The following is a 13,864-nucleotide window of genomic DNA, read 5'->3' as shown; positions in this document are numbered from 1 at the left end:
TGGCGTGGGGACGCTGCACTCGAGTGAGCCTCGGCCTTGGACCCCGGCCTTGGTCACACAGGCCTTGCCCCACTCCCTCCCTGGGAGATGGCCTGCGAGTGAAGAAAGAATGTAACAAACTTTTGTCCTTTCTTGTATAAATTTCACAGGTCTTCACATACTGAGCAGGAGAGTTCAGATATATAAATACAGACAGGAAGGGGTGGGGTAAACCAATCTTTCTCTTCCCAAATAGTCTCACCTATTAAATTCTCTTGGTTACACAAAACATTTAAGAAAAGCGTGGGAGAAGCTAGCTAAGACTTAAAAGTGGGAGTAAAGGAGCTCCCACACCACCCCTCTTAGTGGTCTAAGGGCAAGCTAAGGCTGCATTGTGGCTTAGGACCAACTTCTTTTCGAAAGCAGAAAATTCGGAGCAATTGAGGCTGCAGTTCCCCTAATACAACATATCTTCAGTGCTTGTCTGATGGCCAGCTCTAAGCTGCAAACATTTACTTCTATAATGAATCAATCTGTCTCCTCTCCATTCCTGTTACCTCAGATTGGGCTACCTTTGACTTGAACTACTATAAAATCTCCTTTTTATATTAATAAATGTATTTATTTTTGGAATAAGACATTCACATGGCTCAAAATTCAAGATACTTAGGGTATCAAGTGAAGACTCCCTTCCACCTGTCTCTAGCCTCCCAGACCACATCCTCACAGGCAATTATGTAATGTTTCTTGTCACAAGTCCAAGATATTTTAGTATTTATACACACATGGAAATACATATATATCTTTCCCTATTTTAATTCAAACAGCAGCTACACACACTGTCCTGCACCTTGGTTCTTTTAACTGAGTGTACCTTGGAGAGTATTCCATTTCTATACATAAAAACTTTCCTCATTCTTTGTTATGACTGCTTAGCATCTACTTAAATGAATGTAGTATAATTTAATTAGTCCCCCTACTAATATTAATGGATATTTAGGTGGTTTCTAGTCTTTTGCAATTATAAAAAATGCTGCTATAAATAACCTTGTATCTAAGTAACTTCGAACATGTGGAACTATATGAGTAGCATAAATTTCTCTAAATTTAGGTGCATTTGTAATTTTGATTAATAGGCAATCTTTCAAGTGATCAGTTTCTCTGCCTCTAATCTCTACCAGTTAACTTTCTAAAGCATAGAGCTGACCCTGTGGATCCTCCGCTTAATTTTGATAATTGAGTGGTATGCTCAATATATAAAAACCCATGAATTCATAATGATCTTTTTGAGAGAAAGCCAAAAAATCAACTACTCATTGTATACCACTGGAAGTAACTAGTGATCATTTCCTGAAAACTGGCAAGTAAAAGGAAAGAATTAAACATTTATCCTGTCTTTTCAATATGAATTATAATTTAGAATAACTAACTGATGAGAGCGAGTTCTTTACAGAAGATTATCAACTAGTCAATATGGAAAGAATGATACAATCAGGAAAAAAATCACCATTCTGCATCCTCTAATGAAATAATTCAGGCAACAAGCACCAGTGGATAGTACCACTAAAATGAAAGCTTGTTGGGAAACTTTAAAATTTAAAACTAAAACTGAACCCATTCAACACCAAAAATGGACCAACCAAACATTATTTGCCTCCTGATATGAGGCACAATAAAATACAATATAAAACACAATAAAAAGCTGGTTTCTGGAACAAGTCAATGTCATGAGAAAAGAATGGAGGCTGGGGAGACTGCTTTTGATTACAAGAAACTTGACATAATAACCAAATATAATGTGTAGATTTGTTTGGCTCCTGATTTAAACAAACCAACTGTAAAAAAACCATTTTTGAGACACTCAAGGAAATTCGATTATAGATTAGACAACACTAAGAAAAAATTCAGTAAGTCTAATAATATTGTAAATTTCCAGATTTTTTAGAGATACACACTGAAGTTTGTAGGAGTAAAATCATATAATGTCTGGGATTTGCTCTAGAGTAATTTTAGCCAAGAAAAAAAGAGAAATGAAAAGAAAGCAAACGTGACAAATCTTGATAATTATTGCATCTGTTGATGGCAATTCTTTGTATAGTTCACTCTACTTCTGTGCTGCTTGAAATTTTTCAATAAAATACACACACAGGGTGCTGGCCTGGTGGCACAGCGGTTAAGTTCGCACATTCTGCTTCTCAGTGGCCCGGGGTTCATCGGTTCAGATCCCGGGTGTAGACATGGCACTGCTTGGCAAAAGCCATGCTGTGGTAGGCATCCCATGTATAAAGTAGAGGAAGATGGGCATGGATGTTAGCTCAAGGCCAGTCTTCCTCGGCAAAAAGAGGAGGATTGGCAGTAGTTAGCTCAAGGCTAATCTTCCTCAAAAAAAAAAAAAAAAATACACACACAACGGATGACTTTTTTTAGGCTAACCAAAATGGGTAGACTCACAATCTGGCCCCAACTTGACCTACCTTTGCAGCTTTATCACTCACTCTCCACATAAGCCTTGGTTCTAGTCTCACCACGCTACTTGACACTTTGGGATTGGCTACTTATTTTAAGGTCTGTTCTGTCTTTGTGTTCAAGCTATTTCCTCTGCTGATCTGCCTTCCCATCCTTTTCCCATTGGGAAACATCTTATCCTTCAAAGACTAGGTCAGATGTTACCTGTGAAATCTTCTCCAACCTTACTAAATCTCCTGGATTATCCTTGGTTGCTTCAAAGAAACTCTGTTCATACTACTAGTAGAATTTATCTCATCCTGTAGATATTGTCTGTCTTCCTTTGCCATGAGGCATGCTCCTTAATGGCAGATAGCATAAAAGTTAAGGGCACAGTCTCTGGATCCAGAATGCCTGAGATCACCTGCTGGTTTAGTTAGTGGCCACATTACCTTGGGCAGGTAACTTAACCTCTCTGTGCCTTAGCTGTGTTGCCTTGGCAGATAACCTCTCTGTGCCTCTGTTTTCTCATCTGTAAAATATCACTTCATAGAGTTGTATTAATCTTCCTAAATGGATAAAAAAGAGATTAGAACAGTTTCTGACACACAGTAAGTACTTAATACTAAGGATACTAAACATTCATATATTAATAATTATTTAAATATTAATATATCAATTTAATATAAATATTAATACAATCATAATACTAAAATACTAAAGATAGGACTCATTTGTCCTTAAGGGTCCTCCTCATATCTAGCTCAGTGTCTGGCACATAGATGCTCAATAAATGCTTGATGACTTGGATAGTTTTTGGCTTCCATACTGACCTTCACTTTGGCCCCAAAGCACTGGTATGGAGCTAGTCACTTGAGAGGGTCTCCACAAAGGTCGAGGTTGGTAGAATGTGCTAAGAGGGGTTGGAGAGTCTGGACTCCTAATCTAAGTGATGGTGATGCTAAAAGAGATACAAAGGCAGCAGAGTTGCTGAGTGTAGGGAGTATGTCCTTTATTGACCCTGTGTTCCCCCACTCACTGGTCACTACTCTTGACTCGAAGGACAACAGGTACAGAACTGCAAGGGATCATTCCCAGCTCTGTGATCACCAGATCCACAAGCTCTGGGGGAGTCACATCATAGACCAGATTCAACAACCGTAGGGACGAGTGGTTCTGCCAGTTAGCCAGGGCCACACGTTCTCCTCGCTCACACAGCAGATCGTCAGGGTCATCTGCAATGGGAGGTGTATCCATTTAGGTACTTTTAGAAAACAAGTTGTAGTTCAACCTTGCCTGTCCCTCCCAAATCTTCTCAGGTCCCTGGAACCTTCTCTTATGCCCTTCTAGGCTCCTTACCTAGCTCATTAGAGACAAAGGCATCAGTCTGCACACGCTCACAGAACTTGTATGTCTCACAGCAGACCAGCACTGGCACATTATGGGCTCGTGCCACCAGAGCTAGCTGTGCCGTCCCTACCCGTGACATCACAGACCCATTGGCCAGGAGTGCGTGAGCTCCCAATAGCACCTTAGAAACCTATTTTGGAGAGTGGAAAGGGAGAGAAAATGTGATATGTGATCAATGCAAAATAAAGTTCCCCACTCCTGCCCACGACAACAATATTAAGACAATGAGTAACAAATCTTAATGATGGCTCTTCTTGGAAAACACCTGACCATTGACCCACCATACCACCCAAAGGAAAACTAAACTCTGAAGTTACTTTTGTCATGTTCCCTCTTGGTGGCTGCCAGTTTAATATAATGTTCTTGCAATAGCTAGACTGGGCAATAGCATGCTTAGATATTTTTTTCCTATTAAAAATAAACAGGATGTACAATCCTAACATTTCTAAGTAATTGTAACCTTGGGAAGGTGGGATTACGTCTATACTACTACACCCTCTTACTTCAATTTTGGAGTCCCTGTCCTCTGCCCTCACCTCTGGGAGCACATAGGAGGCTGCAGGAATCAGCAGGTAGGAGGCAGGGACCCCAGCACGGACCAGAGAACGTAGCGTGTGTCTTCCCTCCAGCCGTGGCCGGCTATCCACCACTACCACCCGAAACCGCCGGCCCTTAGTCCAAGCCTCCTGAAGAATTCGTGATACCAGCGATGAGCTGGAGCAAATGGAGAGGAGGATTCAGTTATAAATGTCACTAACTGATGGCCAGCTCATTTCTAAAGGGCAAAATGGTAGTCCCTTCTTCAGATCATTTCACTCCCCAATTTTCTCAGTCATAGGGTCTGGACCATACCATCCATATACCAGGATCACATCTCCATTACTGATCTTCTTATAAGCAAAGCGTGAAATTGCCTGAGATGCAAGCACAATCTTCTCTTGCACATACCGATCAATGGCTGCTCGAAGTTGTGACTTGGCCTAAATGGAGTGAGATGCTTAGGGAACAAGAAATGGACACATTTCTTCCTCTGACTATCATGCCAGATGTCTGAATATGTGTGTAATGATGGGCTCAAAGGGCACCCAAAGGTGGCACAAGTCAGACAGCTCAATCACTTCCTTAATCCTTGACTAGGACAGAACAGCCGCCTTGCCCCTCCTGGGAGCCCTGAACACGTTTCTCCGCTCTACTCCCAGGTGCATGCCTTGCTCATCCCTCATACTCATCACCTCCTCTTCCCGCTCGGAGCCGCTCACACTGGTGATCTCCTTGTTAAGGAACTTGATAGCATTGTACATGCTTGCTGACAGGGGACGGCACTGGGTCAGGAAACTGTAACAACATTTGCACTCTTTACCACTTACAAAGCTTTCACATTTTAAAGGATTTCTTTAACAAGAAGACAGAGAACAGAACAATAAAAATAGATGCAGAAGAGCAAAAGAAAAGGACTGGGCGAGGTGGGAGTGGACTTGAAGTGGTTGTCCTTACCTGAAGTAGGGCTTTAGTTTATTCACTAGGTCTCTTGAGAGTTCTTCATTGGGAGGTGTTGTGTAATCCTGAATCACCTACGGGGTACACAAGTTGATCAGCAAAATGCTCCCTAATAAAAGTCTCTGAAAGGCGGATAGGGTAAGCTTCACTGAGGAAAGTGTTCTGAGGGTGGAGTCACTGCCTCTCTCCCCCAGAGATTACTCTGGTGAGAGAAGCTGGGGTAGTGTTGGGGAAGATGGGGTTGGGTCATAAGAGGGAACAGGATGGGGCATACCTGCTGCAAGGCACGAAGCAGGGCAATACACCGGGCATTGGAGCCACTGATCAGGCCCTGGGAGTACTGCAGGCCGAGTCGCACCATGGCTGGGTGGATCACAGAGGATGGGATGCTGATGGGATGGCGGTGTCACACACATTTTGCAAGGGAGCTTGAGCACCTACTGCCCACCTGCCTGCCCCTGATGAAAAGGAACTTCCTTCACTAGCACCAGACACCCCCATTGCCTCTAGAGTTTTGCCTTGTGTTCATGCTTCTTCCCAAAGATCCAATCTCAAATTTCCAGTCACTTTCAACAAAAAGTTACTAAAACTCCTTAGACTTAAAAATTATGACAATTTTATACGATCCTACCTCATATACTGGGTCAGAGAGTTGTGTCTGCTGTACTGGGGTAGATGGGAGAAGAGACTGACTTTGGATCCATAGTCCTTTCGTGTAGGAACCTTGACAAAACAGAGGAACAGGACCAGTGGCCCAGAGATTAAAACTTATGGGATAAAGCTGGAAAGGAAGTAAAAAGTGAGACCACTTTGACTCAAATACCCATCTTTCTCCAGGGTCTCACTTTGCCCAGAGCACCTCTCCTCCCTCTATCCCATCTCTCTAGGCTCTTTCTGGCCACGCACCAAACCTACTTCCTACCTGTTGTCGCTCTGGTTTTTTAACAAGTCTTCGAAGAAGTGTGGGGTCATCAACCTGAGTGTGCTCAGGGACATGCTTAACTCCTAAAAGAAAATGATCATGTTTTCAAGACACTGTAGGTGATAATGAGAAATTTGCTTTTAGGGCATAAGGAACATCAAGAAAAATTGGACAAAGAGAGGGGAAGAACAGGGGAGAAAAGAGTAGAAGAAGAAATAGGGATAGGATGAGGTTGAGGGGAGAATTGGGAACGCTGGGAACCAAGGTGAAGAATGGGAGGGGAGAGCTATTTTACCATGGGGAAGCCTGAGCTAACATGAGAATCAGAATCAACAGAGATCTTGAAATGAAAGGAAGATACCTGAGGGGGTTTCTCCAGCTGTGCTGGGGTGGGCTGGAGGAGGGAGCCCTCCTTGTTCCCCTTTTCTTGCCTGTTTCAGGGCACGCTCAGCCTCCTGCTTGGCCCGCCGTTCAGCACGAAGTTCAGCTTTACTCCGACCAGCTGGAACTTTCTCCCCAGCAGTGCCCAACTGACTGCCTGGTCCCGGCAGTTCTTTGGTTGGGCCTACTAAAAGTAGAAGGAAGAGATGCCCAAGCCCTAGGCAGGTAATATCTACACCCCAGCGAAAGCATCTCTCCCTGCTTATCTAAACTTCTTCGCTCTTCACTTGCTCAAAGCAACTTTGTCCTGTCTCCCCCTCTTCTCTCCCACCACATCCCTCTACCAGCTCCACGCCCCAGCCTTGTAAAAAAAAAGCCCCCGCACCTTGACATTGGGCTGCAGATACAGCAGAGCCAGTTTCTGGTTCTGCCCCCTTTTCCTCCTTCCGTTTCTTCTTCTGCTGTTTCTTTTCCTTCCGAAGCTGCAGCTTCTCTTCTTGGGTCATCTCCCTCCCCCCTGTCTAAGACACAGACACAGAATACTGCTCTTCCCCCAACAATTCCAAAGGTGAATAAACACTACTGGGTGCTTACAAGATTCCCACAAAGTCCCTAATCCTCCATAACTCTCACCAGCTACCTGTTACAAGCTTACATCCTACAGGAACGAAAGCTTCTCCTCCAGGGTCAGAGTCACAAACCGTTAGGGCTGAAAGAACTGTAAAATCTCCTAGCTTTACCGAGAAATAAAGTGAAACACAGGTGAAGATTGGGGCGGAATGAAGCTGACACAGCCTTCTGCGTAGAGCGTGACAGGCGGCTTCAGAGGGCACCCTCACTTACCCCAGGCCGAGAAGAAAGCTCCGCCTTCATCCCAGATCCCGAGTCTGCATCAGAAAACAGGGCACAAAGTGAGCCAGAGAGGCTGCAGGAGGGTTTGGGGGGACTCGTAGTCGGCGTAGCTGGCTGCTGGGTCGGCATGACCAGGGCTCCGCCGCGAGGCAAGAGGCGAGCCCGAGATCCGCGTGGGGACGCAGTGCGCGGCAGGATCAAAGGGAAGGCGGGGGAGGGAGGAAGGAGGGGGCACCCACCCTTCTCACAGTGACCAGCCGGTACGGGGCGCAGGGCTGCGCCCGAGGCAGTGCACACCAGAGTCTGGCGTGGCACCGGAACGGAACCACAGGGCACAGAAAGGCTCAGGGCCCAGCAGTAGCCGTCTGGAGCCCGTCGGCTCGCGTACCTGTTTGCGCGCCCGGGCCCTTCACTCACCCTCGCGAACAGCCACAGCTACGGCAGCCATCACCCTCTGTCCTAGGCTCCACCCGCCGCGAACACTGGAACTACAGCGCCACCTGGGCCTACACCCTCGGCGTGCAGCCACAAGCGGACTACCATACCCGACGTGCACCGGGGCACCGCCCCCGGCTACGGGTCGCAATAAGGGCCATCTCAACTTTGGGCTCCAGTCCCGGCAGTTTCCTCTCGCCCTTTAGACTACGGTTCCCAGCATGCCGGGGAAGCTGCGCCCCAGAGCGGACGTCCCACCGCCCTTCCCACCTCCAATCTCAGGCCCTCGCCAAAATGGCGAGTGAGGCAGCGGGGACGCGCTGAGCAGCGGAGGCGAGCGTGCCAAGCCGCTGCGGCCCTCAGAGTCCGGAGCCCGACCGGGCCCTGCCGCAGGGAACATGCACTTTTCCATTCCTGAAACCGAATCCCGCAGCGGGGACAGCGGCGGCTCCGCCTACGTGGTGAGGAGCGGCCGGAGCAGGGCCGGGCAGGGGCGGGGATAACGGGCCGGAGCCCTCTCCGAGCGGCCCCCGAGGCCTGGCCGCCACCCTTCGGGCCTTGTCCCAGGCCGCCGACTCCCGACGGCCTTACTGGGAGATGATATCACGTTTCAGATTCGTCCACAGGTTGCCCCAGCTCCTGTAGATCCTTTGTTCGGCCGCGTCGCCTCCCCCGGTTGGGCTGCGGCTACTTTGGTGGGCGTCACTGGCCTCTTCGGGAGGGAGACTGCGGCACGAGCGCACGAGTTTGACCCGGACTGGTCCTTGTGCTTTGGGACCTGGCCCTGGGGAAAACATACTAACAAACCCTAGGGAAGATCTCGGCGCGTTACTCAGGCGGAGCTGTGCGGAGGCAACTTCCGGCCAAGGTTCTCAAAGGGGTCTCCCAGAGCGTGCAACCCTAAAATGCTTACCTGCTTTTGTGTCCTCAGGCCTATAACATTCACGTAAATGGAGTCCTGCACTGTCGGGTGCGCTACAGCCAGCTCCTGGGGCTGCATGAGCAGGTGGGACTAGCACCCCTGTCTTGAGGCAGCATCAAGCCCTTTTCTACACCTGGGCATCAGTGTCTCCATTTCCCCCCTGGTCGCTTTCCCGTCGGCTGTAGTTTGTCTTTAATCATTGCCACGGGGGAGGATCTGGTGCTTTATCTTATCGGCTGACATTTCCGGGGAACTGCCTAAGAAGCTTATTGTCTGCTGCTCTTAACTGCTCCTTCCTATGCTCACGTCCTCCTTCCTGCTTCTCTGTCCCCAGTCCTACTTTAGCCTTTGCCTGTGCATGGAAAAACCGACCCACCCTCGCCCCCTGCTGCCAAAGTACATTCCTTCTGTCATCTGAGCTGCAACTTGAAATTCTTTTCCTTGCTCATACAAACCATTCACCAATTTCTTTCTGTGCTCTTTGGATCCTCCCAGTGCGTGTAGCTGTTGCAGTTATCCTTATGTATCTGTGATGCAATGTTTGTTCTCCTCACCAGATTGTGACCTGGTCAAATTACCCAATTTCTTTGGGGCTCAGTTTCTACAACTGAAAATGGACTGGTTGATCTGCAAAGTCCCTTTAAGTCCTAAGATACTTTGTGAACATATTTAACTATTACTTAACTGTTTGTGTATATAAATTTTCCTTATAAAGTCCTTTGTTGCCTGTGAGGGTTCAATGAACACAGTCTTGCTAGATAGTCAAGTGGTTCTCTAGGCCCTGGCCCCATACAAACCTTCCCCACACTGTGAATGGACTGACTTGTACACAGTAAGATAGGAAAAAACTTATATCTGGGACAGAGGAATGGCTCCCTTGGGATGCTACCTCTGCCAAAGGAATCATTTCCCAGATGACCAGGGTAATCAGGGGAGCAGGGACTGAGGGAAGGGAAGGGGAGCCCAAGAGAACATTGTGAGTGTAGATTGCCTCTTTTCATTTGCTATGTTTATGTGAAAGGTTGTATCTCTTTCTCCACGTAGCTTCGGAAGGAGTATGGGGCCAATGTGCTTCCTGCATTTCCACCAAAGAAGCTTTTCTCTCTGACACCTGCTGAGGTAGAACAGAGGAGAGAGCAGTTAGAGAAATACATGCAAGCTGGTGAGTGGTTGTAGGGAACTTCAGGCTGACTGTGTTGAGGACTGTGGGGAGAGGCTCAAAACAGCCGCTCTCTAGAAGGTGCTGAATTAATTCTGGGAAGCCTCTTCTTTGAGCTGTTACTTAATTAGCAAAAGTAAATAGCATTCAAGGATGCTCTGGGTACTAGCAGAGCAATTTGGGCACTAACATCTGTGAGAAGTACTAATATAACACGGAATAGTCTTAAAGCAATTTAGATTGGTGGAGAGAACTTAATTTGTATCTGATGTACTTTAGATTAACATCCTTGGTATTTTCCTACTTCTATAGACCAATTAGATGGCAGCCAAGGGTGAGGCAGGTGAAGAATTTATGCAAACAGTGAGTGAGATGAGGCCAGCTAGGGGATGTGACAGGCCACCAGCAGCCCAGGAAATGGGGTCTGGGGGTACCTACCAGGAAGAGAACTAGGGTTAGCCAAGAGGGAGTCCTAAGTTACTGGAACATTGTTCTCTTGTCCCCACAGTTCGGCAAGACCCATTGCTTGGGAGCAGTGAGACCTTCAATAGTTTCCTGCGTCGGGCACAACAGGTAAGCCTTTGGGTGGGACCAAGATTTAAGGGAAGGACTTTCCTGTAGGGCCACATCATTTTAATGAGGTGGCTACAGAAGTGTCATCCTGGCACCTTTTTTTATGGATTGGGGCTTCTGCTGTACCAGTGAAATCAAGGAAACCCAGCCTGTAATTAAGCAGCTGAGAATAAAGATATCAGAGGGAGCTAGAAATAGAGAGTCGGGGATGGGTCAGAGCTGGGTGCTGGATATATGTTAACAAGGTGGTGCCTCCTATTCCTATGTGCGCTCACAACCAGGAGACACAGCAAGTCCCCACAGAGGAGGTCTCCTTGGAAGTGCTGCTCAGCAACGGGCAGAAAGTGCTGGTCAGTGTGCTAACTTCAGATCAGACTGAGGATGTCCTGGAGGTAAGGCACTTGTTCTTCACTGCCCTTCCTCTTCTTGCACCCCAGGGTCTCAGGCTTGGGGGTGACTGGAACCAGTCAGTATGATGAGCTGTACTTCCTTCCCTATCTCCAGGCTGTGGCCGCAAAGCTGGATCTTCCAGATGACTTGATCGGATATTTTAGTCTCTTTCTAGTTCGAGAAAAAGAGGATGGAGCCTTTTCTTGTGAGTTTCTTTGGACTTTACGGCTCCCTTGTGCTTCCAGTAGTGAATTTGCCTCCCTGTCTTCCTCTCAGAATGTGGCATTTCCTTAGGGCTTCTCTCTTGATTCCCTCCTCTTGAGTCTCATGGCATTTTTTTCTTTTTTAACCCATAGTTGTACGAAAGTTGCAAGAGTTTGAGCTGCCTTATGTGTCTGTGACCAGTCTTCGAAGTCAAGAGTATAAGATTGTGCTAAGGAAAAGGTCAGGGCTGGGCTTGGAGGGAGAGGGTGCTGGATTGGATTATTGGACCATGTGTCAAGACAGAATAATCTGGAGAAGGGGGTAGTGCTGGGTGTTTCTAGCAGGCCTCCCAAGCTTCCTCCTACTGTACCACCATTAGCCTGATAGTTCCAGATTGCTCCTGTTTTGCCCCTATTTTCCATTCTACCTCTTGCCTTACCCCAGCTTAGCCCCTTTCCACCCCTTGGCCTCACAGTTATTGGGACTCTGCCTATGATGATGACGTCATGGAGAACCGGGTTGGCCTGAACCTGCTTTATGCTCAGGTGAGCTTGGAGCTGCCTCAGAACCCTTCCCCTGAAAATGACTCTGGTGTCCTACTCTGCCAAGAAAACTCCTTTCATGTTTTTACTCCTAGTTCATGGGGAAGTTTCTAGCATACTATCACGGCACCTGGCACAACCTCTACAATCCCTACTTTGATATTGTCAAGGACTCACTGTAAAGAGGTCGCTCAGGTGTGGGGCTAGGGGTCAGGCTGGACAGAGGTAACTGGACACTTTCCTTGGACCTCTGACTGGGAGCACCAAACCCCCCATGCCTTGTTTCTACTCTAGACAGTATCAGACATTGAGCGTGGATGGATCCTGGTCACCAAGGAGCAGCACCGGCAGCTCAAATCTCTGCAAGAGAAGGTCTCTAAGAAGGAGGTGAGCCCTGCCTCCCTGTCTTCTTCAAGGGGTTGCTTTCTCTGGGCTACCTCCATCTCCTGACCTGCCCCTCATGGTCACTGGGTTTCAGTTCCTGCGGCTGGCCCAGACACTGCGGCACTATGGCTACTTGCGCTTCGACGCCTGTGTGGCTGACTTCCCAGAGAAGGACTGTCCCGTGGTGGTGAGCGCAGGCAACAGTGAACTCAGCCTCCAGCTCCGCCTTCCTGGCCAGCAACTCCGTGAAGGTTCCTTCCGGGTCACCCGCATGCGGTGCTGGCGGGTCACCTCCTCTGTGAGTTGGGATAGGACAGGGAGGCCTTCAGGATAGGGGCCTGGCAAGCCTTGAGCTTTAGGAATGGGCTGCAGTGGGTCAAGGCGAGAGGGAGACTAGTCAGAATGAACTCAGCCTAATTCTCCTTCCTCTCCCAGGTGCCACTGCCCGGTGGAGGCACAAGCAGCCCAGGCCGGGGCCGGGGTGAGGTACGCCTGGAACTGGCTTTCGAATACCTCATGAGCAAGGATCGGCTACAGTGGGTCACCATCACCAGCCCCCAGGTGTGAGCCCACCCTCAGGCCTCCTCTGGAGCCCATTGCACCGTCTCTCTTAGATACCCAAGTCTAGGGCTTCCAGGACTCCACGTGAGTGGAAGCCCTTGTCTTAGGGGTGCTGGACTCAGAATGATCACTCTAGTCAGGCTGACCTCTCTTCTTGCCCTCAGGCTATCATGATGAGCATCTGCCTGCAGTCCATGGTAGATGAACTGATGGTGAAGAAATCTGGCGGCAGTATCAGGAAGGTAAGCAGCAAGCGTGGACTAGGCAGCTGAGTGGCTATGCTCTCCCTGCCTTTTGTCATAGGTGTGAGGCTTCTGAGAGGGAGGTGAAGTGATTGGGATTCCAAAGGGAGTGATCCTGCCCTTATCAGCACATCGTGTCTCCATCTCCAGATGCTGCGCCGGCGGGTGGGGGGCACCCTGAGACACTCAGACAGCCAGCAAGCAGTGAAGTCCCCTCCACTGCTTGTAAGTATTACTCCCTGGTCAGTACCCCAGCCCCCAGTCTTGTCTCACCTCCCCCAGTGAGGTCTGTGACACCTCTGCATTCTCTTCCCCAGGAGTCACCTGATGCCAGCCGGGAGTCCATAGTCAAACTCTCAGTAAGTTTCCCATGAGGGTTGGTGAGGCTTGTGTTGGTAGAGCATCTTAGGGAGGCTTGAGCCCTCTGACCCCACCCTGCCTTTGTTACAGAGCAAGCTGAGTGCCGTGAGCTTGCGAGGGATTGGCAGTCCCAGCACAGATGCCAGTGCCAGTGATGTCCACGGCAATTTCGCCTTCGAGGGCATTGGAGATGAGGATCTGTGATCTCCAGTGCTTGGATGTCTGCTCTCTACCCTGGAGGAATGTTCAGAAACTTGCCCTGTGCCTGATTCCCCCAAGCTGGGGGCTCTTTTCCTTCCTACCTTCCCCTTTCCTCCTCTCGGCCAGGGGCCTTCTAACCTACCTTCCCTTTCCCCCTGGGATGGCTGCACAAAGGACTATCCCCTCTCTTTTCAGAGCTGGCCCTCAATGCCAAACTAGCATTTAGTATTTTGCACAAAGTCCAAGGGACCATGGCTACCTGCCTTGGGGAGGAACCACAGCTCCCCCTAGCCTGCTTCTGGCTTCTTGGGGCCATGGGCCAAGGGGATGGGCAGAGGTCTGTGTATGGTCTGGCCCAGCTTCCCGTCATTAAACTCAGCCTGATTGCTGCCTACCTCTGGTTCC

At 48.6% G+C, this 13,864-nt stretch overlaps 2 protein-coding genes across 5 annotated transcripts; one reads left to right on the top strand and one right to left on the bottom strand.

The window, feature by feature from the left end:
- Window positions 1–3,415: 3,415 nt before the first annotated feature.
- Window positions 3,416–8,026, bottom strand: EIF2B4 (eukaryotic translation initiation factor 2B subunit delta). 4 transcript variants are annotated; one of them, XM_046660525.1, is made up of 13 exons: window positions 7,904–8,026; window positions 7,478–7,521; window positions 7,020–7,155; window positions 6,615–6,818; window positions 6,254–6,336; window positions 5,963–6,054; window positions 5,606–5,720; window positions 5,329–5,405; window positions 5,067–5,169; window positions 4,687–4,814; window positions 4,371–4,548; window positions 3,784–3,964; window positions 3,416–3,659 (listed from the first exon to the last, which is right to left on the bottom strand). In XM_046660525.1, the coding sequence occupies exons 1-13, from the start codon at window positions 7,932–7,934 to the stop codon at window positions 3,460–3,462; spliced, it is 1,572 nt and encodes a 523-aa protein (XP_046516481.1). In that variant the 5' UTR covers window positions 7,935–8,026; the 3' UTR covers window positions 3,416–3,459. The 4 variants fall into 4 exon arrangements, with proteins under 4 accessions (XP_046516481.1, XP_046516480.1, XP_046516479.1 ...); XM_046660524.1 differs by having other exon boundaries at window positions 6,615–6,821; window positions 7,904–8,022; XM_046660523.1 differs by lacking the exon at window positions 7,904–8,026 and having other exon boundaries at window positions 7,478–7,860.
- Window positions 8,027–8,174: 148 nt separating this feature from the next.
- SNX17 (sorting nexin 17) lies at window positions 8,175–13,853 on the top strand. The gene is made up of 15 exons (XM_046660529.1): window positions 8,175–8,382; window positions 8,853–8,927; window positions 9,888–10,005; window positions 10,511–10,575; window positions 10,857–10,967; window positions 11,080–11,170; window positions 11,322–11,409; window positions 11,645–11,714; window positions 12,006–12,098; window positions 12,190–12,393; window positions 12,531–12,656; window positions 12,821–12,898; window positions 13,049–13,123; window positions 13,216–13,257; window positions 13,349–13,853. The coding sequence occupies exons 1-15, from the start codon at window positions 8,320–8,322 to the stop codon at window positions 13,460–13,462; spliced, it is 1,413 nt and encodes a 470-aa protein (XP_046516485.1). The 5' UTR covers window positions 8,175–8,319; the 3' UTR covers window positions 13,463–13,853.
- Window positions 13,854–13,864: the final 11 nt, after the last annotated feature.

This window comes from Equus quagga, chromosome 5 (assembly GCF_021613505.1).
Source record: "Equus quagga isolate Etosha38 chromosome 5, UCLA_HA_Equagga_1.0, whole genome shotgun sequence".
Taxonomy (NCBI): domain Eukaryota; kingdom Metazoa; phylum Chordata; class Mammalia; order Perissodactyla; family Equidae; genus Equus; species Equus quagga.
Note: the sequence above shows the minus strand (reverse complement) of the source record. Positions and strands in the feature narration are given on the sequence as shown.